We start from the raw sequence: 24,753 nt of genomic DNA, 5'->3' as shown, positions 1-24,753 counted from the left end.
TCAAGGGGTTTATTAAAATTCAGTTAATATATCTAAGAGCTAAGTCGTAATAACATGACATTTTGTAGAATATTTTAAATTAAGCTATCCCCTTTGATCCAAATTTACATCAACGAAATTGTCAAAATTTCAAATTATTAAAAAATGTTTTATCACAATGGTACAGAACAGTTAAATAAAAATAACACTGTGTTTATCACAGTACCTGGAGGTTATCATACTCTATCTTAATAATGAATGACAGGTTAACAAAAAGTACATTGTTACTAGGAAAAAAAAAACATGTACAAAAACGTGAATGGTCAACAGGAAGGCGACAGGTGTACCAAAACGATAAAAATGATGAAGATATAAAATAGAGAAGAAACAGGTAATGGCGTAGATATTACATCAAAGGCTACATCGTCAGAAGCGGAAGTGATGCTTATTCAGTTGGAAGTTGCGGCTTACTGGGTCTGCAAAAGATAAAAAAAGACAAAAAGAAAGAGAGCGAGAGAGAAAGTTGAAGAGGTGGAGCGAGATAACCTGCTGCGCTTGTGAACAGAAAACTAAAGAGGAAGCAAGAGGAGGAAAAAGAGGAGGAGGATCTATCGGCCGGAAGGCGTAGATACTTTATCCACGCTACCTACTGCGACCGCGATAGATAACTCTCTAGAAAACTTAGTAAAACCACTTTAGTTTGCACATTGGTCGCTTATAACGTGATTCTACCCTTCCGTTCGGTTATATCGGAAGCTCCTAATCATGATCTACGATAGATAGACATTGCGTATCCCTAAAAAGTAGAGATTATTCTGTTGAGTTATCTTTACAAAAAAAAAAATTCTAGAAATTCATGTTCATATCTGATACATGCGAAATGATATGTCTAAAAGAAATTTTCCCTCAATGTTTACGTTTGATAACATTTATACAATCCAACGCAAGTTAAAGAGGATGAAAAGAAAACAAACGAAATGAAAGAAGAGAAAAGCGAGAGAATACGATCGCTGTATCGAACACAGTCATGAGTGAGTAATTATTATCATATCGCGCGAATATCCGTACGGTTGATGTAATTAAACGTCCAAATGCCGCGTTAGACTCGAACTGTCTAAAAGATCGGAATTTCCGATAGCTCGTTAAAACGCTGGTGGTGCGTTCCGAGAGAGGAGAAACGAGAGCGCCCGGCTGTACACGCTTATACACCGCCCAGCTGGTGTTGCGAGGCGTGATTAATACCGAAATACGAATGACTTTATTCATGAGGGACCCACGCCTTGTTATGCAGATCGAATTTATGGCTAAATCATATGGTGCCCTCGCGGTCGTCAACGTTACTCTCTTCGCATTTCGCTCGCGGCGGTGGTGCGAAAATCGGGCTAACGAGGCTGAATGCGAATGCGAGGGAGAAAGAGAGCTACGCAGACAGGTGGCTACATTATGAACACGCCTTAAAGTAGCTTTCTAACGGACGCACTGCAACACCAGCTCACTCCTCTCCCATTCTCTACCGTTCTCTTCCACTTTGTCTCATTGTTTTTCTCTCTTTCCGCCTTTTCCGTCTGTCCTCTTTGTCGCCTATCTCTCCCACCGGTACTCTACGGTATGTCCATCTCTCCTCGTTTTCGCTTGTGCCGCCTTCATCGTTCTCTATCCGGCTCGCCGGCACGTCTGCCCATTCTCGGACCAGTAGTGAGATAGACGTTTATCTCTCGTTTCTACAAACTGTGCTCGCTCGTGTTGCAAGGCAGGGGAAATTCAGGCGATCGATAGGATACCGCATCAGAATCACTCACAGACGAGCGCTCATTTCTCTCGCATTCTTGCTGCTGACTGTAATGTTGCAGCGAGACGATCGCCGTTTCTCACACGTTGTGTTCCGTATTTTCTGGTGTTTTTTCAACTATTCGCGATATTATACTTCTTTATATATACCGCAGATTCTTAATTTTAAAGCTTGTACAGTTATCTAATCAATATATTATATTACACACGTTGAAATTATAAATATTTATGAGCAAATCCCAGAACCTTTGTTCAATCATAATATCGCGTAATTCTGAATATTATTTCCGCTTAATTCCCTATTATAATTAATTTATATTTTTCTCATCTCTCTTTAAGCCATACCGAACGTTGATAAATACCAATCATTTATCAGGGAGCTCGGTATGCTCTGTCGGAAAATATATAATTGCGAAAAACCGGTCACGCCCTTTCAACCGGTTATTACGCTAACGAGCTCTCAAAGGTAGAATATCCAATACATTAAATTGAAATTTATCATCAGCACCGCCGTGCTGTCAGTATCGTTGCATTAAACGACCGTGGCGATATAACGACGTTATTTATTATACTCGTGATACCCAATTGAAGAGCCAGTAGTCTTTGCGATGTTGAAACGATCGGACTTCTTTATATGCCTTTTTTAGATATAAAATTGAGGTAAAAAATGTTTATTTAAAGATTCAATTGAGAGTATATTAAGCGATTACTCACCTTCATGTAGTTTCTCCAAAGTACCTTCAGCCAGGACTCCCGCGAAAAAGAAGCAGAACCAGAGCAAGCCGACCATTCTTCTAATTCGATTTCTTGACGTATCCATTCTGTTAGCACTTAGATACTGTAACAGAAATATAAACTGTTAACGCATGCAGGTGAATAATATAAATGTAAACACATACAATTGTATGACATATCGATCATTTGCTATAACAATGATACAACTAAAAAAATTATCATTCTTTAGTTGCTCGCAAGAAAGGAATGAAAACATAAAAAAAAAAAACATACTTTAAAAGTACATTTTTTCCCCTTTATAATCAGCTATTACATCAAAACTATATTTCAAAAAAATAAAATTAAAAAATTTTAATAATTCAAAATATTGAAACTTATATTTTCTAGAAAACTTTGTTTTTTTTTTTTTTAGTTATATTGTTCACGGAGAGAATTTTCTTTTATAATTTATCCTGAGAGAAAATACGGTAGTTGTGGTACAATACAATATTTTAAAGATTTCTACCATGCACTTCAGTAAAATTAATCAAACTTATTTTATACTTTATTGTAGTTTTATTAATAAATAGAGAGAGAGAGAGAGAGAGAGAGAGATTTACATTAAAATTCTTCGAAATACAATGTTGCCCCACGACTACCATATTTTCAGGATATACTTTAAAAAAAATTCTCTCCATGTTGTTATAGCAAATGAGCAATATATATTACATAACATTCTAATGAAGTAATTATATCATTTTTATAATAATATACACTGAGAGAAATGTTTTGTATTATATGTAACTTACAGAAACTTTCTTATTTTTTAATTTAAATTTTGTTGTAATTAAATTTTGATTAAAACAACAAAATTTTTTAATTAAAGAGTAAGAAATTTTTTGTAAGTCACATATCATACAAAATATTTGTCAGTATATGATACAAAATTTCGTTTCTACAAGTTTCAACGCTTTTCACGAAAGAAAACGCTCCCACAACTCACAAGACTGGAAGTTAGAAGAGGCGAGGGTAGAAGTTCGGGCGCGACAGACGCGTCTTAAAATACAGAGCAGCACGATTAACTGGATTATAAATATATATGCTGACGTCCGCCTAGAAGAGAGAGGCAAATCGATAGTTGGAGACTGGCCAAGATTCTCCGTAAAGTACTGCGCGCGTACGGGCAATTAAGGGAACGCTTGATAAATCGCGAACGCGTACATGGTACATCGAGACGAACAAGTTTTCGGACATGGTATGTAACGGCATAACGTAAGCGTAATGACAAAACGTTAACGGGAATGGTGGCGGAGGTTGTTAACATCGGGCACGGGCAAATATGTTTTTATCGTCTTGCTTCTCGAGTACGGCGAGTACTTCGGCGGCGGGCAGGAAAGTTCCGGGGAAGTTCGCGCTGCAGTATCAATAACCAGTTTTCCGAGACGAAAAACTATCCGAGTCTCTTGGAACCGCTGGCGGATATCCTTCCAGGGATTCTCCTCCTTCCTCTGGCGTAGGAACTGTGGAGCTTCCCCTCGCAAGCTTTTCTTATACGGCCGCTCGTGCACGAACGGGAGAGGAAACAAAATAACGAATGGTACTAATAGAGCGTTCTTGGTCTCCAGAAAACTTTTCTACTGTGCCGCTGCAGAGCGCTGTAGCCACGGTATTGGTCGGGCAGTGCGTCGTAAATCAAAAGTTTCTCACCTACAGAAAGAGAGAACGCGAGTATGTATATAACGTTACCGTGCGCAATAACTGTGTTCTCTGAGCGCTTTTTTTACCAGTTTGCAACAGAAATTCAAACAAACGATACTAAATTAAGAAGTTTCATGAAGCTGGTGATGATCACTACGAAGTAGCTAACATAATCATTGAGAACGAAATGTGCAGTATAATAAAATTACAAGTTTCGTGTAAGTTTCACATAAATATGTTAGAGTCTCATTTCAACAATATAAACACAACAATAAAAATGTATAAATAAATAATTTTTGCAATAATATCGTATGGTAAATGGTTCGAGCTTGCATAATTCTTTTTTAAAAATTCGATATGCGTGGAACGTAAAGTGATAAAATGCAGAGATTAAAGCGCACAACGGTAAATTTACTCTTAATTATAATGCATCTGCTCGTATAACAGAACGGTGAAGGGAATCAAATGAAGAGAAAATCGAAGTACCATCTTCAGAATTTCCCACCGGTATTCCCGCGACTCAACGTTCTCGGTTTCTCAGGTCTTGAGTGTGCTTTCGAGAAGCGATGCACTCATGGCATACTAAAACGCCTCACTCAATCAGTTCAGCTTTACGCAAAGCGGCATTTCTAGGACGCTCGTCCTTAGATCTGTAATTTGCGCGATGCCCTCAAAGCCACCGGGCTCAGCTGTCTCTGTCTACTTTAACGATTTCAAGTACATCTAACCGGACATTCCTTTGGCCGCTTACGGCCCGTAAGACTTATCGACGAACGCTATACTCAACGTTCACGCACAGAAGGGCGTATCTACGCTGTATCGGAAAACGATTTCTAAGGATCCTTTATACTAAAGATCCTTTATATTGTCTGCAATGTTGACAAGAATTACCTCGTAATGAATAATTAAGATGAGCATCATTAACTTATACTATTAACAGTTGAGAAGATTACAGAAGTAAATAATTCACGTAAAGTTAACTAAAAACAATCCAAGAGTCCTCAAAAAGAGCCGTAATTATAAGCCTTTAAGAATTATGATATTCTGAGACGCCAAAAAGTCATTTCGAAGTTACAATATTTGATTACTCCGGATACAGACGATCTTACTGATAAATTTGTAACTCGTGTTAATTGATTAATGGAATCGCGACTTTGACGGTAGTAAAGTAATTGGGAAAGGATCCGAGGCCTCAGGCAGAACGCCTTGAGCAGCAATGGCCACTTAGCCACATTGCAACAGGCATTAGCGGTAACGAAGTTAACGAGAGCTCGGTTAAACCGGTTTAGAGGGCACGAAGACATGCCAGGGGGCGAGAAGCCTAAAATCCGACGGCGGTCTTCGGCTAAGCCCGTCTCCTTGTTGGAATTAGTAACTTCTACAGTGACCTTCCTTCATCATCTTTACTTTCCCTTTGTACTGAGCGGTTTCTTGAGCTAAAAAGTCTTTGGTAAATAATCTTTTCGCGATAATATTAAAGATGCGTCTACATGACATTAAGAAAACTGTATTGTTAAAATTCAACAAATCTTTTGGTTGCACATCTATATTGCTATTCATGCATGGTCCAATTCAACAGTTACCTCTACTTTCTGTGTATGTCTGGATATATATTATTGAATGCAAAACCCTCATTGAATGTCTGTTGACGTTTGCATAGAGGTATGACTCGTTGAAACTAGATAGCCCAAGTTTTTAATTTGCTCGATTCTGATTCTTCGTCTAGTGAAGTGGATACGAGGAACCTCTCCGATTTCAATTTCGCCATGAAGAATCCCCCTTGACTCAACCCGGTATAGAAATGCCGGACAAGAGGGAATCTTCGAGTGCACTCGAGACTGAAGGACGCTCAGGATCAATATTTATAATCTAGATTCTAGACGGTCAGAGGTCTGCACCGTCCATGCCTAAAAGTACTAAACAAGGCCCGCAATCAGTTTTGCCACGTTCGAAATTTTTAGATTGCCACACTACAAGTATCGCATCACTACAATGCACAAATTGTGACGTAAAATTTTTCACGTATCTTCACATATCAAATTATATGTAACTTATAGATGATGAAAACCAACATTTTATTCAATTCCTTATTGGAAACGTTGTTTTTATCGTTAGATTTAACTGTTTAAAGCCGCCGACGGCGGGAAATGATCAGCTTTGCTCTCTGAGAACACGCAGGTCCCATTAACGGAATCACAGGGGCATCGGCCCAGAGCAGCTTGCACACCGTGCACTTGCGATCACCGTGCTGCTAGCATGCCTCCAAACGAGCTTCCTCGAGAGCTTTTTGTAAGGAACGAAGGAAGAAAAGGTGGCTCTAGCTCGTTAGCCACGATTACAGTGGAAACTACGGCGGGAACACCGATCACCGTTATCCACCGCTATCTGCGAACAGGCATGATGGTAGCCTCTGTGGAATTTGCGAGTAGCCGATAGTTGACTAAGACGTTTCATCTACCGGCAATTTCACCCAGACGCGGACAATCGGCTAGATACTCGGTAGTTCGACGGTTTCGACGGCGATCGCGTACGTTCATCATGGCAAAGAAGACGGCGAATAAGCGGTTCAATAGCTCAAACCCTTTGAAGTTTCTAAAAGCTATCTCGAGCGTGACGAGATAGCTTTTAGAGGAACAACCTTTGTGGCTCATGGCAAAATATAAATCCGCGATATAGAAGAACTGTAAAAAGTGCAATGGAGGAAATAAAAAGTTCCTATCTTTAAATACAACTGCATTAATTTATTTAAGCAATTTACAAAGGATTGTAATTTTTTCTTTAAAAATAAATAGCGTTGTGATGTTATTCCGTATTTATAATTTTTATTGTTAAAAGAATGCTTCAATAATAGAATGATTAAATAAACATTTTTAGCTGTCAATATTAGTCAAAGAATCAGCTAAAAACGCCAATATCAGCTAATATCAGTAAAAAAATTTACAAATATATCATAAATATGTACACCTCGAAACAACTGCAAAAAACAATGAATAATTTGGCTTTTTGCAGCTAAATGACCATATTTTTCTGTAATATTTTAGATAAATAACTTTTAAACAAACAAGTGGATTCAAATAAATTTTATACGAATATTTATAAGTTTTATTAATACCTACATATAAAAAAATGTAATTCAATTCGTAATACTCTTATCAAATTTGAAAATAAACGTTATGAAATGTGATTTTACAAAAGAATCAAAACCAACAAAAAAATTAAATAACTTTTAAACCAATAAGGGAATTGTTTTCAAGTTTTGAACAAATACTCAGACATAAAAATAAAATAATTAACGAAACTTCTATATTTTTGATAATGCTCTCAAGTGTGATATATATATATACCTTTAATTGCAAAAATCAAATATTCTAAACACTTCAAACTTTTTAATGACAATAAAAACGTCATTGTTAATTAGAATATTATCATTTTCATCATATCTTTTTCATTTAACCATACTTAACTGTCTATAATATTACATCAACATAAGATCCCGTGACTTACGCAAACAGAAACTTTGTTGCTAAGATCTTGAAGTGTACGACATCGTTATACGATCCTGCGTCCCCATCTAAGGGTTGTCTTTCGTTCAAATCGGAGTAGACTGGCTTTTTCACTAATGAACCGAGGGTGCAAGGAATGTTTCGAAAGGGCAGATCTTTTTCTTTTTGATCTTATTTAGAGAACGGGATTCGGACCCCTATCTTTTATAGAAAGTAGCGTCTTCTCAAATGATACGAAAAACAATGTCGAACATTTTATCACACTGAAAAAAAATTTACTATATCTTAATAAATATTTCTTTGAATATTTGTAAGTAAACATTTACTGAATATTAACACACTGAAAAAAATATCTTAATTTCAAAGAAATATTTCTTTGCTCGTATTAAAAAAAATTATTTCTTTAGATCAATGAAAATTTCCTTGAAAATAAGATATTGTATATATATGTATTTAATACAAGAACCATTAATTTGATTTAACCATCATTTTTTTTCATTGAATAAATATTTATTTATTGTAAGTAAATGTTTACTTACAAATATTTAAAAGTATTTAAGATACATATATAGTAAACTTTTTTCAGTGTAGAAATTATTTACGACAAAATGTGTATCTTTGAATTGTAAAATCTAAAATTATTAAAACAGATTATATTACAATATTGTATTAGAACAAACAAACATTTAGCAATACGATAAAAATTTACGATGCTTCCAATGTCATACATTCCAATACATTCTTGTGAACCTTAGTTCGTTCGCGAACATTCAGCTTTATCCATTCTTCGCATTGGAACTTTTTTAATTTCCGCCCGCAAGAGCTGAAAAAATGTTCGCGCAAAAATCCCTGCAATATTTACTCACATCTCCCACCTCTTTCTCGTTTTATTCGTGAATTTCGTAACTCAATCTACCCAGCGCGTTCGAATTCGCCTCCGCACGGCCATCGACCTCAAAAGTCTAAATCAATATCAATAATTCTTCCAACTGCACTTTTCCCTTCGCTTCCAGTGATTATTTCGATCTAACTGATACGGATGCGCGGGAATGTTTCGACATTTTTGCGCGACGTGTGGTATTTTAGCCGCGCTTAAAACCACCGACGAGAACCTAATGCTGTCAAAGGTCTGTAACGTTCCCAGTTTTAAGCCACCCACGACGACGTGATAATCGAGTGTGCTACGCTTTTAGCTATAATGGACAAGTACACGCGTCGCTAGGAGTGCGCTAAAGAGAATCGAGCGGAAAGGGAGCAACACAGCTCGCAACGCAAAAGGGGCTGCGAGTGAGGGAGGTAGAACGCGTACCACGGCGAACAACTGCGTGGTAACTGAATTACTTGGTACATCACGCTTACTGGTTCGATGATGCGATTTCACGACAATCCAGAGCGGCGAACGGCGACGGCGACGGCGACGACAACGACGCAACGGCAAGTGAATTTTCATCGCTGCTAAAAGCGACACTTAATCAATGCTTTGAAGACCTATGATGTTAAAGAGAAGCCGCGCGATTATCCTGTTTTAAAATATTATCGGAGCACATAATATTTAACATTCCATCCATTTATACAATTTTATCTGTTTTTATCTATCTATTTTTATATATCTACATATTTTTAATGAGCTACATATGTATGTAATATGAATGCAACGTAACTATTTGCACAGGTGATGCAATTTTCTGTTAAATAACAAAATTAATGTACAGACGAGAACACATGTGGCTACTGATAAATGCAGTCAAGTTTCAAATAATTGTGTAGCGCTTTACACTTCTGTATAAAACATTTAGTTCCACTGATACGTTGTTAATTTTGGCCGTAGGAAATTTCGTTCGGGGCCATTTGTCTCGGAACATCTGCTGTACTTTTGAGGCAAAAGTTGCTCCTCCGATCATATCAAACATTTACGCGAAACAACTGCGTGTTACACCGAATAGGATTTCTGTCCTGAGAAAATAAATTTACAATTTAAGCTATTAATCTTTCCGACCTGAGCTATTCATCTTGATCATTAAGCACATATTGCTACTGACACATACGTTTCCACTATTTTCCTTTCAATAGACTTTTATTTATCAGTCTATATAACTTTGCAGATAAGAAAAAGCAGCGGCAAGTGAAGATAAACCGACACTATGTCTTTTTGCCGGGTACTTTGAGCGGGGAAATACAGGAGTATCGCGGAAAGAAAAATAATTACAGTTCCGATCTTCTAGTTCTCCAGAGAATTACTACGCGGTCGGCGGAACGAATGACTGAGAATAGAAATGCGCGAAAGAACTGGAAGAAATGAAATTTATTTGCGACTATGCGGTAAACCTTAATTGTAAATTCGTTCTAACAGATGAAAGCAAGAGATGCAAACATGTAAGCAAAATAACCAACAGAAAATCAAACCAACAGATGTTTCTGACATCTTTCTTTTCAACGCTATTAGAAGAATATAGGTACATATACATAAAAATAAACGCGGAAATACATCATTATTAAATTAAAATAGAAATTATATTGAGAAATGAAAGATACAATAAAAATATATTTTTCTGCATCATCTGAAATATTTTAATTCGAAAATCGACGATATTGCGAGTTTGACAAATTTAACTGTCACCAGTCTCATATCTTTTTTGCGTGTTTGTTATTCTATTCCTTTTCATTTTTCGCCACTTTTCTGTCCACTGATACTTCTTCTCCATTCCCCCCCCCCCCCCCCCTCTCTCTCTCTCTCTCTCCCGCTTTTTCCCAAAGCTGATTGCGCTGGGAATATAATTTGATTGCTTCGGTGCCTGGTCTCAATAGACGCGGTAATCCTAGCCTCGCGGTTTAATGAAAAAGTATTATTGGCTATTCTTCTTCTAGAGCGACTCCGCTGATCCCGCAGAGCCCGAAATTGTACCTTTGCGTTATACGACATGAAAAAAAAGAGCATTAAACGATGAGGAATAGCACTCATTGAATGCACTGTCCCACGTTGCGTACCCACTCTGGATATTTTGAAAAAGCCAGTATAATATATAAAGCGATAAAGCTTCTCTTAGTGTTGTAGGAAGCAATGAAGTATGAAATGGATTTTGGAGAATGGTGGCAACATTACTCTTCTTGCATTTATAATTATTATAAATGAAGATTGGTGGGAGATGGCTGATTAATCTTCCAACGCTATTTATCAACTTGTCAGAGGATCGTTAAATAAATGAATAATTCTGTTCACACCATTATTTCTTCATACTATTTTCATTCGTAATATAATTATGTTCCTAATCGCAAACATTTTCATAATAGTCCTGTTATATTAAGTCTTTATCATAAATGATTTTTACGACCAACTGCTGCCAACCAAAGGTTATTATTTAAGCATTATTAGTATATTAATAAGTAGAGGAAAATTGCCAATGATATAAATCTTCTAAAAAAATATTGCGTTATTAGTCTGGAAATATGGTAGTGTCTCGGCGTATACTAATAAAAACATGATCTATTTAGACTTCTGCACTGGAAAGAGTCTGAGTGCATTAATTGAAATTCTGATTAAAAATGGAAATCAAAATTTGTTGATTGAATCTATTATAATTTTAGTTGAGATAACCAGAATTCTAGTTAATATCACCTGATTTCGTCTCATATTTTAAACAAAAATTTTTCTTAGTGTAAATTTTTGTTTCACATTGAAGTGAAAGGATTGTAAAAACTATCACATACTACATCCACAAATTCTAATTTATATTTATGTTCCTAAAGTTTATTTTTAATTCTTGTTTAAGAAATACAATCCAAAAACAAAATAATATAAGAATATCAGCGATTTTCCGTTATATTTTATTCGTAAAAATCTAAATCATAAAATGGAAAGCAAAATTTTTATATTTGACAAAAAATAGTAAAGTATTCTTGAATTGTTATAAAGATCAAGATTTCCTCTCCGAATGAATTTTGAAACAATAGGATAAACACAATAAAGAATACAGATACTTATTATTGTGCAATGCGTTTGTTTGTATTAATCAATGCACCATTAGATTGGAAATTAACCCGATTAATTTGTGCCGAATAAACCTCCCTTTGTTTTCCCGATTCGATAGCTTGAACTTCCATCAGTCTCCTCGTCTCATTCTTTTCCTTTTCGAATTTCTGCCGACCTTCGTTAAAGCTTTCTTCGTCGGAGCATCTTATTCCGCTCTTCGACCTATCGCTTCGATGTTGCTTCGTTAGTGAAAAGATTCCTACCAAAGGATTCAACGTACTTTAAAAATATTAAAGCGTACACACACACACACACATACACTCCCTAAGCGAGACATTTGTCCTTTGTTATATTTTTGTAAGCAGCTCTCAAAGGTCCCTCCTTGAAAACGAGATTTCGGATGCCTTTCATCGGACTCGGTAAAATAAAAAAAAAAGATCATTATTATATTACGCTCGGCTTTTCATAATTATATAAAATATAAATACGTCTACGCGCGCGCATAATACCCGCTTTACGTATAACTCTTTTACATAAAATACAGCATTTGCATAAAAGTAAACTTATAATTATATATGTAAATTCGAAATTCCACAAAGGTGATTTAAACTTGCATGAATATTTTTCCTGAGACCACGTTTTCAACCGTAATCACGATAACATTTTCAATTGCTGTCATCATCTCGAAAAATATCTCATTTCTTTGGATATACGTTTAAAAAAAATGCAATATCACGCAACATGAAAAACGATAATATGGTCGGATTGTCAGTCTAATATCTTGTATAGCGAACAAGCAATGAAAAGATCGTCGAAATAGCCATGAAAAATTACGGTCACTTCGCTCGATAGCAAAAGTAGCTCGCAGATTTCCCCGCAGGGCTGTGAGCAAGAAAATGGAATATCTGGTCTGACGAGCTAAGCCAATAAATCATCGCCCGCCATCAAGTATCGCTGTAGTGGCGTCTCCTCCATCGTTACGGGAAGAATCGCGAATTCCTTGCAATCTTAAACGGTGCGATAACAGCTCAAGAACCGCGAAATAAGTCAGACGTTTACGTCTCGTCCGTCTCTCGTGGCGTCTCTATTGCGGAAGTGAGTCGGAAAAGAGCGTGCAGTCAACAGGGCCGTAAACTTATCAGTGATGCGCCGAGGTACAAGAAGCAGAATCGTCTTTATACTCTTCCATTACCGCGTCTCTCATTCATACCATGAATATCATAAATCTCTTTATATGTTCGAGTTTATTTCGTCTCTTATCGTTGTCTCATATAATTTGTTAATGATGCAATAAACGCGGCCTGCATAATAGGTGCTCGCCCGTAAAATAGACTCGTTTCTGTTTTCGTCGCGTTTAATATCAACCGAAAGGATGTTATCGTGTCTCCTGTATTGCGCTGATTGGCTGATAAAAACTGATATCTTGTATCCAATTAAGAAGAAGAAATTCGTCGTAAAATTCTACAATATTCATTTCTTTTCTATAAACGACCTCGTCGGCAACCATAATCGGAACAATAAGTTTGCTTGACTTTTTAGCAATTTACTGCGACAATAAAATAAATCATTTACTTTTAATTTTGATAACATTTTATTAACTATTTTTCTATATAAATAATATTTACGTAATATTGTTTTTCACGAGAAAACCATTTAAGCAGACAGAACTCGTAACATGAGTAGACTGCCTTTCATCAGTCCGAAATATCCTGACTACCCTTACGTGCCCAAGGGCAGTCAGCTCGAGTATGATTCATCCCCCGATTTGTTATTTTCACATTAACCAACTTCCTCTCTTCATCCTCTCGTGGGGATTCCTTTTTGACTTGCGCAGATACGACGAATGTGGTCGATAGATGGAATGCCATTACCCAGCTGTTGGCGCGTTAATGTCTTGTTTATATGAAAGAGCTAGTCATTGGGGCGCATCTATCAATTTACTTCTAACAGATACATGATACGATGGCATGCTCTTGGCTGCATCTAATATTATTACGTATCATGAGATTTATCATTCCGATCTTTTCTCTTCGCTTCATCTTTTGACAGTCGTTATTAACTCGATATCGTAATTGCAAAATTAAATTACGATTAATATAGAAAAAGTTCTCAAGTCATACAGCGTTCCTTGATAGCAAACGATGCGCATTAATTTCTTTGCGTTCTTCATCAACTACGTAAATTTAATTAATCGTTATATTTCTGCCGTACACGGGAAAAGCGACAGTCGCGCCGTCATACTACTATTGCGTAATCGCTAATAGCATACCTGAGGCAGCATCCAAGTCATAGAATAAGAGGAATGAGATAACGTTTCCTCGTCTACCATGAAATTCAAAGAGAGCGAAACGCCATGCGCTCATTTAATATGCGTAATCTTATTTGCGATAAGTATCCCTCGCTCGCATAATTAGTCCAAAAGATAAGTATAATTGCGACTTCATTTCCTTTTACTTTCAAGAACTCGTTTAATATTACATATTCAATGTAACGCTCTTAAGCTAACAATTAAATAGCCGTTTGGTACTTTCATTATACACGTTTGTACTGTCAATTCAGTACAATTTTTCAAACATTCTTCGACTGTACGTCATCCCCGAGGAAAAAAGAGAACGTTCGCAGCAACTTCTTGCTCTGTGCAATTTATCATGCATACGAGAGTATTGTAGCGAATATCCCTTAAGATTACGATGCCCTACGGTACATGTACGAACATTTAATGCTCGACGTCACTATAAAAGCGACGGTTACACTTGTACGTGGTGCACGTGCCGACCGACGACGAGCGTGTTAAATCGTAATAGGCGTAAAATTGTACGCCAAGCTACGCAAGTGCACGCGAAACGAAAAAGAGAAAACGAGAGTCAGCGTTTCCTTCTAGTAATGTAAGAACAGTGGCTCGAGGACAAGAAATGCTTACTCCGAAAGACAAATTTCCGTTTTCTACTTTTCGCTATCATTCGGCAGCAATTTAAAAAAAAAAAGAGAATAAAAATTGTAACATAAAAGAAGCTGTAAGATAGCCTTACATATTGATATTTAACGATGTATCAAGACATGGAGAAAACCATTCTTAAAAAAAATACCTATTAATAGCCTTACATGAATAATTTTACAATGAATTTACGATAGATGTGATTATATTACGTAACGTACAATCTTAATAAGGTTTCTGCGTCACATATCGCGACGATGCCTATAACGGCGCGTATTGAGTTCAGAATCAACGAGTCCCATGTCCTTATTGTCAGTCACGTGGCTATATGAGATTCCTCGGATCGCAATCTCGTCTTATTTCCGTGGGAGGAAGGGCAGGGGAGATGCTGGCAGATGGAACGTACATACATACATAAGGGGAATCGTTAACTCACACCGAATGTATAGAGATAGAGAGAGATAGAGAGAGGAAGGGAAAGAGAGAAAAACGAGCATTATTCGAGCACATGTGACGTAATAAAAATGCACATTTAGCTATCGTACACATATATATGCGACGCGAATTCATAATAATTGAAATATATGCATATATGTGTTGGATTAGCGTGAGAATAATTTGCATTCGAAGAGCTCAATCTCATCTTGTACGAGATATCGAAGGCTTCCTGTTTATCGGCACACCTTTGGGAAAAGGATCAATTATCGTGACAGATACATGCAATTGATCAAGTTTAACACGTTGATGCATTGATCAAGTGATCAACATCACACGACTCGATTCAATTTCTCGTCTGGATAATTTGTAATTCTTCGTATCTCTCACAGACTATTTACGTCTGCCTAGCTGCCCCCATCCCCTCCCACTTAACCAAATCTTAATGAATAAATTATCTAATAATGCGTTTAAATTATATAATAATCCGCAAAAAAATTATAACGAAATATATTGATATGATCGTAAGGACCATAATTACACTAAAAAAAAGAAGTATTTAATTTGAAATTGTTAAAATATTGTATTTTATTCTTGCTTTTTAAACACATTTAAGGATATTTTAATTTTAAACTTTTTCAATAAAAAAAACACTATATGTTTGGATTTAAAACATTAAAGTTTAACATTACGTTTAAAATTAAAATACCTTTTATCATTAAACATTTGTTTTGCAAAAGTGTTTTAAACGTAAACATTTTAAACAATGCATTCATATTTTACATCTTTTTACAGTGCGTATCCTGATAACTATGTCATAGAAATTACATGTATAATCGAAGCGGATGAAGGCAATTAGATCACAATTTGATACTGTCATAATTACCGAATATCGGCCATGAAGCGAAGATTCCAGGAGCATAGCAATTTCCAGTGAGAATAAAGCGATTTATCACACCGGGCTCTATATATAACACCGAAATTCGCAGTAATATTCAGACCCGGGAGCGCATCGGGCCGAGAGAGTTACGTAATTCTCTTCGCTCCTCGCAATCATGGTCGAGATTGTAATCGTGTCGTTACACGCGGTAAGGCCATCCGTTTCACGGTGCCGAGCTTCAAGAAAAAGTCTTCAAGCGATAGCGCGGCTAATCAGAATCCGGAGACGCGGTAAGTGGAAAGAACCGACCGCTTAGACACGCTTTTGAAGTCCCAGCGAAGCGTAAAGTAATCCGGCACCGTACGCGGGTTCCCAAGGTATCACCTCGAATCGTTCCTACGACGTCGAGGCGGGAGAGATTATTAATTGTAATTAAATTCAGAGAGCCGGATGAGAGAGAGCCGGGGTGCGGTTTAAGCGGCTAATTCGCAGCCCATCGTGCTGCTGTACTCTTACAGACCCTCGTACTTTACGCCCGCTAAAAAAATTATCTTCAGCCACGGCGCTCCGTCTAACGGATTTAGCGAGCCGCTGTGGGTCTTTGAAACTTTTAACGAAACGAGACTTAATAAGGAGCGGCTTAACGGTTACTTTATCAAAGGATACATGTGTGCTGTGTGTGCTTTTCTAGCAGCTACACTTACAAAGATAAATATAAAAAAAAAAACAATATCGCGATTGTTTAACTTTTAAGTAGGTAAGTAGAATACTGAGAACACCCCAAACAAATTTTATTTTTAGTTATATTTTTCAACAGTATTATAGAGTTAAATTTACATTATTTAAATTTTCATGAGATATAAAGGAATATAAAAATAATTAACTTTAAGACTTCAGGGCAATTCTTTTTATTATCCTTTTCTAGAACAAGGTTTGTAAGATAACTATGTGTAGAGTTCTGTAGCCATTTACGTACTTAAAAGTTAAAGGTTAAAGAAATTATTTTTTTTAATTATTACATTCGAGGCCGTATGATTTCGTTCATTATTCGTCTATTTAACTGACTTCGATAGGAGAATCGCAAATATTTCAATCATAGTTTTACAACTTCTACGAACAAAGTAAGCATTCGCATTTTCTCACGGTATAACATTTTTCTCTCCACTCTGTCTTTCGGCCACGGCAATTTCATTGTAACCATGATATACTGACGACCTTGCCCATTCAAAACAAGCGGCAATCACGACTGCGGTTAATAATTTGATGCCACAAAACCATGCTCGAGAGAGCGCGACAGGCGAAACATCAGGATGCTGCGGTCGCGACGTAAAACCGCGAGCTGAATAAAATCCGACGCCACAGCAGCGCAAGCGGTCGAAATATCGTCCGGTTTTCCTATGTCGCTGACGTGCGCGCGAAAGTAAGTTCAAATGAATTAATCGTGTACCTGACTGCGTATATTAAAATATGTATATTTCTTTGTTCCTTACGTTCCTTGCGTTTCAAGTGATTATTTAAACGCAATGTATAATAGAGTAGATTTTAAAGTGAATCGGATCAATATACGTTTTGAGATGGTATCGTTAAAATTTTGTAATTTTTTTGCTTCAAACATATTCATTAATTCTGATTATTAATATTCTTATAAAGACGCTTATTGGTATCAAGAATCATTAAATTGCTCGTTAATTTAATAAGTGGTATTACTACTCTGGTTCTACTTATGATTGCGTTTCAACATTGAAAAAGATTTCGGCGCGTTTATCCGCCGAACTATAGTTTGCAGAATCAGATATGTATATAAATTCACACAGGAATATTTAAACATTAAGATCCTTTGATCCAAAAACTTTGATCGACTATAGGAATTCTGTTATGATTTAAAGAATACCATGTTTATGTATTGTTTTATTATATAAAGCCCAAGCCAAAATTGTAAAAATTAAGAATTTATAATAAAACTTAATAAAACATAATTTGTTTATTATTATTTTCTTTACTCAAAGAATAAAAATTTATCCGATTCGCCTCAGTCTATCATTCTAACACAAATCATCCAGTTGACATCATACTTTGTCATATAATCACTTATAATTGCAAAAACTTTCAAGTTGGCTTAACTCGAATAAAGTAAATCATTTCATACATTCTACTTTCGATCTAATCTTGAAACTTTATATCGCATATATAATGATCTGTCTAGGATTCGATGAACAGCGAAGGATGCTATTTTTCTTGAAATATATCTTCGTGTCACGGAACGTCGTGTCGTGAAAGTTCAATACCCTTTATACGCGAGCCAAAACCGCGGGACATCCGCTCGAAGAAAGTTCGACGAGTCCCGATGGTAGCAGAACAATCTCACATTTACATAAAGCGTTCGCGCATGTCTGGTGCATTACTCACGATAATCCCGAGCTACGATTGCCGGGCCGTAGAGTATGAAACCGCAGACCAAAGCCGGGACGAGATTAAGTGGAGCGAGTATGCTCCGCGCAAGGCTGAGCAAACTTATCGTTCAAGTTTTAATTCAAGCTTTTTATTTATACACATTATAAATTCTCGTACGCCACTCGTATGCTGAACCGCCGCCACATTTTCCCGACATCCGCCTCGTTGATTCCCCATTCGGCGTAGCATTTTAGCCCAATTTTATCTATATGATGAATTATGCATACCGCGATAGTATTCGCGCAACGAATGGAATCATTCGTATTGTAACAATGCTTTTGTAAAATTGTCTGTTCATTCTCTGACGCGTCATGGAATTTTGTTCGCTTGAATTTCGTGATTGTTAACACGAATTTTTAACACGGTAAAAACGTTGAAGTAAATAAGTATTTCTAGAAGGGAGATAAATTAATTGTTGCGAGACATGAGACGCAAAAAAAAATTTAAAAAGACGAAATAAGATGGGACGGCTAGAAGGAAACACGCTGGGCACGAAAATCAGATTTGAGATTCGCTTAGGCCCGCTGTTCAAAATCATTGAACATAATTAAGCGTGGACGTGACAGGAGTGACGCTCGTAGTCGGCTCAAGCGACGTCGTATATTATAGAACTCTCTTCTTTTACTCTCTTTCTCTCTTTTCTTCCCTCATGCTCTATCACAGCTACTCTTCGACTCTCGCCGCCTCTCTGCGGGGTAGCAGAAAGGTTAATGCAGTTACTCGTCCCCCTCTCGACCCTGCACCTCACACCCTTTCGCATGGGACTGGCGGAAAGCGTTAGGGCTTTTCCCGTCCAGACAGGCGCTGGAGACGAGCGTTTTAGTAAAATGGCCTGAAAATGCAATTATCGGCTATAGGTGTGCAGTAATGAATTGCCCGCATTATCTACACAGACACTTTTGACCAGTCTGACGCTGACTGGCGGCACGGATTCGGCGATTTTATGTAAAATACTCGCCTCTGCCGTTCTTCGGCTCGAAATTTGAAAAATCCAAATAATGAGATATGGCTGATGGTCGCAATAGACAAGTTAACCCGACTTACCGAGTGAGATTACGAGGACCCGGCTGAGGCCTCGGGCTAGTTCCAAGGACGCCATCGTTCAAGGGAATTAATTTATGGATTAATAAGGGACCCTCAGGACTTAATATATTTATGCCGGTAATTCGCGTACCACCTGGTTCTGCCGGCTGTAAGGCTCACAAACTCTCCGTTTATTACACATGTAGCCTCGTAAAGCTGCATCAACTGTAAGCTAACGAATAATTCAAACTTGCTATATAAGCAAGAGTGTTTGATGTAACAATTTGTCAAACATATCTGAACGTCGATAATATAAATTCCAAGGCGTTCACAACAAATTTAATATAAAGAACTTTCACCTAATCAACTAATTAATCTTACGTTTACGTGAAAGGGCATAGAGTCCTCGCGACAAATTATATTCGATCTAATCGGTAAGGTGGGCAATGTTTGGTGGAGAATAGCGAACGGAAGTGACGGTAGGTAACACTGGAACGACGTTAACGGAATCAGGTCAACGGTACTCGTCCGATTCTCAATAGCAATAGCAACCGTGCGAACAGAATTGGCGGAGGAGGACAGGTAGTGCTAGGAGATGTGGAGAAGGAGATGGAGCACTCAAAGGTGGATTCGCATAGTGCTTACCGGTTTAGTTCACAGCTCGTGGTTTCCGTCAGAGAGGATCTCGGGTGTCGGGAGAGTGAGTCCGCTGAAAGCACATCCGCTCTCGTTGCTTGCCATCGAGCGTGTAAATAGGACGCCTTGTTTATAGTTCGACATTGAATAATCATTCGTCAAGCGAGACCTTAACGAACCAAACAAAGGAGCGAATCGGAACGAGAAATCGACCTCGTTTTCGTTAACTTCCAGCACTCCGGGCACCTCATATGTAAATCATTTCTCAGCATAAAAAGCACGAAATAGAAGAGAAGGAGAGATAGAGAGGCTAAATATCTCTCAAGTTTATTATTTTAGTCTTGAAATTTCCTTATTATTATTTTTTATTATTTTCGTAATCCACATAAATAAATATATATAAATCTTATTAATAATTAATAAAAATAAATAAATCTACAAACTCAATGAATGCTCAAAAAATCACGGATATGCGAGTCTTTGATTGACGAATTATTTTTTAATTAATAATAATAACAATATCATATGTCCTGCCTTGTTTCAACAATTTCTTTCTTCATCTTTAATATTTAAATTATATTTCGCAACTGATATCTTTTGCATTTATCGTTTAAACCATGCCGTCGCTGCAAACTTAGTTATATTATTTCACAGTATCATAGAATACAAAAAGGCAAATAATAACGAGAATTTTATTAAGTGTCTCAACAATATATACGATTCTTGTTCTTATCGAATCATTGCGTCAAGCCAATTTCCTGCAGCTCAATCTACGTCCATAATTCGGTGAGGGAGAGGGGGAATATACGTTTCTAGAAACTACATATGATCGAAGTACCATATCATCTCTCATTTACCCTTATTACCGTTAACGTCTTGCTATCATGGGTCCTTGAAGGATGTCGCCAACCTAGCTCATAACCTGTCCTGAAGGATCGACACCAACGGGAAATGCCGCTCTTAATTAAAGGATTTCGTCGTATATCGGCTTAAACATTGATGCGGTGGGATTTTCACGCCACTTCGTCGTCTTAGTTTTCCTCGCACCAGCAACCGACAACTTACTAGATGTCACAAATTACGTTATGGGCTACCACAGGGAAGGTTTTCGCGGGTATGACGGAAAAAAGTTATATTGAGACATGACTCACGTACGGCTCGCAACTCGAGATAAAAATATTTATCTGGGGAATAACTATATCGAGAAAGTTTATTCGTGAGATAAAAACGGTGAATCATTGACAATGAATCAAGACAATTACTAATCGCGTAAGTAGTTTATGCTACTACTTCTGATAATCCTCCTCCGTTTTGTGAAATAGAGAGAATCTGTTCAATTATACTCACAATTCACAGAAGATAACAAATGCAAACAGGATTTCCATTTAAATGCATGTGGTATATATGATAACAAATTGTCTAGAATACGAGGCTTACAAGATTATCTATAAAGAGACCTGTTAGTCTTGATTCGCATCGATGGTAATTCGGCTAACAAAAGCGCGAGTCAAAGCGTTCTTCTGCCATTGATATTCCACTTGCATTCGTAATCGTACTCACAGAGTGCTTTACATCGTATACCCATGCTTAAATACGATCGATCGAGCTCTATCGAAACTCCGTTTTATTCTGCCAAGAGTTCATCTTCAAGATAAGAAACCTTAGGGTATGTACAACAATTGCTGCAAGAGTATAGTGGAACGATGTAAATGCAAATTCAGATATTCGTCGTAGCTATTTGACTTGGTTCGATAAGATATTTCCGCAACATCAAGTATCCATGTAGCTCTTCTGATGATGCATAATATGGCGTACCATAATGCCGATGAGTACATTTTTATGCCGTATTGAGTGGACTATATGGACTATATGTAACCGAGTTTTACACAAATGGGCTGAGATTAAAATGATAATATACGAAAATCAGTGGACGTCATGACTCGTATCCAGTATTATCATCAGTATACCGTTCGCTGTTGAAAACGTAATAAAAGTATAATACGTGGAAATGCACGGCGGATACCGGCAATACGCGAGGATAGCGTGGAAACCAGCTTCTCGCTACAATAAACAGGTCACAATTCCACAGCAAATGCTATCTGCGTTACCACAAACGTTTTTCATCGCCCTATTAAAATGCTGCACAATAACGCTCGGTCATAATTACAACTTCATGATCCTACAGTAAAACATTTATAATGGGCATCACTAATTATTTTGCGATACAATAAGTAATCTCGACGAAATTAACGTTACTAGAAAATAATAAGCGAGCCTACTTATAACAATGAAATCAGTCTATAATGGAAAAAGAAGGAAGTCTTACTGAGAAGAGAATCGATTTTCCCGTACGACAAACTCAATGGCAGACGAATCCAGCGCGATGCCGCAAACGTGATAACCGGTAAACTTCCCTCCGAGTTACGACGGGGTAGAAACCGGTACCAGCTTCGGACAGCCGTGGAGAGGTGCTTGATTCATGGCCACGGAGGCCTCCATCTCCACCGCGTTGTCCTCTCTTGCACGCGCGCATAAATACGTCTTCTTTGTCCTACTCTTTCACCCCGCACGACTTCCTGGCCTACGTGGCAAAGGCGTGCAGACCGTTCTCCGGGGGAACGGGTTGGTTTAGCGCCGTATCTGTAGATGGCTCGATACGAGCTGGAGGATGGTAGGAGAGCCGGCTGTACATTCTGCTGCGGTCAAGCCGGTCGTCCACTCATTTGCACCCCCTTGTTCTCCCTCTATTCCAACTCGCTCTCTTTTTCCCCTCTCCCTTTCTCGCTCTATCCACTCTATTTTCCGGTCTCGCACCCCGCACGGTCGGGCATGAGACGCGAGAAGCGTAGGCAGCTTTTCCGTTCTCCTTTTTCAACTGGCTGGCGTGGTCAGTCGCATACCGACTCTCTCATGATGTCGACGACGGTGTGGCATCGCTGCTGCTGCTGCTGCTGCTGCTGCTGCTGCTGCTGAAGTGACATAACGAAGTGCCGCAATAAAATGGGTATTATATGGAGCCTACGATGCGCTAATGCCTATATGACAACGGCAACCTCGACGCTGCTGGCGCAGCCGTAGACCATCCTGCGAATAGTACGTCTATTATTTGGTTTCACGGTAATCCTGATAATACTATAATAATAAACGATACTATTCCAGTCGTAATGTTTCGTTGAGATTCAAAGATATGATGCAGATATGACGTCACAACGCAAATTTTATACACTAATGCAATTTAGTCCTCTGAATTCTTGTAAAGTATTATACCCATACGATGAACGTCATCATTCGGATTGCGTCGCCACTGTATGTATAAAGATCAACATTTTCGATTCGCACCGTCGGCGTCGTTGGAATTTGTCTGAATTTACATTCAGCTGATAGTATTTGCTTTCTTGATTAAGGGAGAATAAGAATGCGCAACTTTGCAAGATATATGCGGTACAACGGTTGCAGAACGTTACCGCTACGTTCGCATTCACTCAATTCTCTCATTCCGTCATAAAGTTAGTGAGAGCTCGCCGTTGCGAAACTCGGGATTCCTTCGAGATCCTTTCGCCCTTTGTCTTAAACGGAAGTCCGCGCAAGACGTTTGTCCTTTTGGTAAATTCTCCACCGTGATGGAAGAACGTTTCGCTGCTAGAAATTGTTACTGGGAAAACGAGCACTCCGATGCACTTTCCTCGAATACAAAAGCGCGCTCGTTACCCAATTCTATGATCGCGAAAGTGGGGGTTAATAGGATTTCGCAATGTGCTAGGCGCTGCTCCGCTATTACCAAAATTGATCGCGATCGTCGTCAGTTTGAATCGTGTAGAAGCTTTATCGTTTCACCAGTCGTTAATGCACAAATGCTTCCAATTTTAACCCACGCAGAGAATTACCTCTTTCCATTTCGCTTCCCTACATTAACAAAGTACAAATCATTTTATTTACAAAGCTGAAAACGTCCAAAAGTATTTTAAAGGTAATATTACCAATATTCACGTGCAACGGAAATGCACGCTCTGAGCTGTGAGAAACAATTCGCTTACGTAACGAAGCTCACCGTTGCGCATATTAATTGACGCGACGTCTATACGTCGTATCACGACTACCGTAACTCGATGTTAATGTTGCAAGTTCTCGAACGAGAATATTCACGTTGAATAACACGCTCCAGTTATTCTATACAGACAGTAGTTGAATAAAAATAAAATCATGGAAACATCGAACATTGCATATGTAATACCAATTTTGGAGTACCAGAATATTTGCGGTATGAAAATAATGACCTAAAATTTTCCCGACCATAGTATCTCATCGCTTGTAATCAATCAAGAAATGCAATTTCCTGCCAAATTGTTAAATATCGATTTCGCTCAGCAAACCATTATGAAAGCAAACGCAATTTTTTTTTCTGTTTTAATACTTAAAATATATACGCGATGAAATAATATATACTTAAAAATTAAATATACTTAAAAAATAACGTATACTTAAAAATATATACTTAAACAGAATAAAAAGTGATTGGTTTAAACATGATCAGCGTGCAAACATATGTTATATTATCTACTTAAAAATCTTTAGAGTGGAATGTAATTCTAAAAAGTGACAAAGAGTGATAATTAAGCCAATGTAAAAAAGAGTAGCTTATTTATCAATTTTTAAGAGTGAGATTTCATTCTTTAAAGAATTTAGAGTTTTTTTTTTAGTATGTTTCATGCAAAAATGCAAACATGGAAAAACAATTTGATATTGA

The 24,753-nt window shown here is 37.6% G+C and overlaps 1 protein-coding gene across 2 annotated transcripts in view; it reads right to left on the bottom strand.

Annotated features, from left to right (window-relative positions):
• Positions 1-24,753, bottom strand: part of Sema2a (Semaphorin 2a) — a 344,149-nt gene that overhangs the window by 158,933 nt on the left and 160,463 nt on the right. For both annotated transcript variants that reach the window (XM_018503972.1, XM_018503971.1), the window contains exon 3: positions 2,482-2,606. In XM_018503972.1, coding sequence (XP_018359474.1) covers positions 2,482-2,606 — 125 coding nt within the window. The remainder of the gene's footprint in view (positions 1-2,481; positions 2,607-24,753) is intronic.

The sequence above is a fragment of the Trachymyrmex cornetzi genome, unplaced genomic scaffold (genome assembly GCF_001594075.2).
Source record: "Trachymyrmex cornetzi isolate Tcor2-1 unplaced genomic scaffold, Tcor1.1 scaffold16, whole genome shotgun sequence".
Taxonomy (NCBI): Eukaryota; Metazoa; Arthropoda; class Insecta; order Hymenoptera; family Formicidae; genus Trachymyrmex; species Trachymyrmex cornetzi.
Note: the sequence above shows the minus strand (reverse complement) of the source record. Positions and strands in the feature narration are given on the sequence as shown.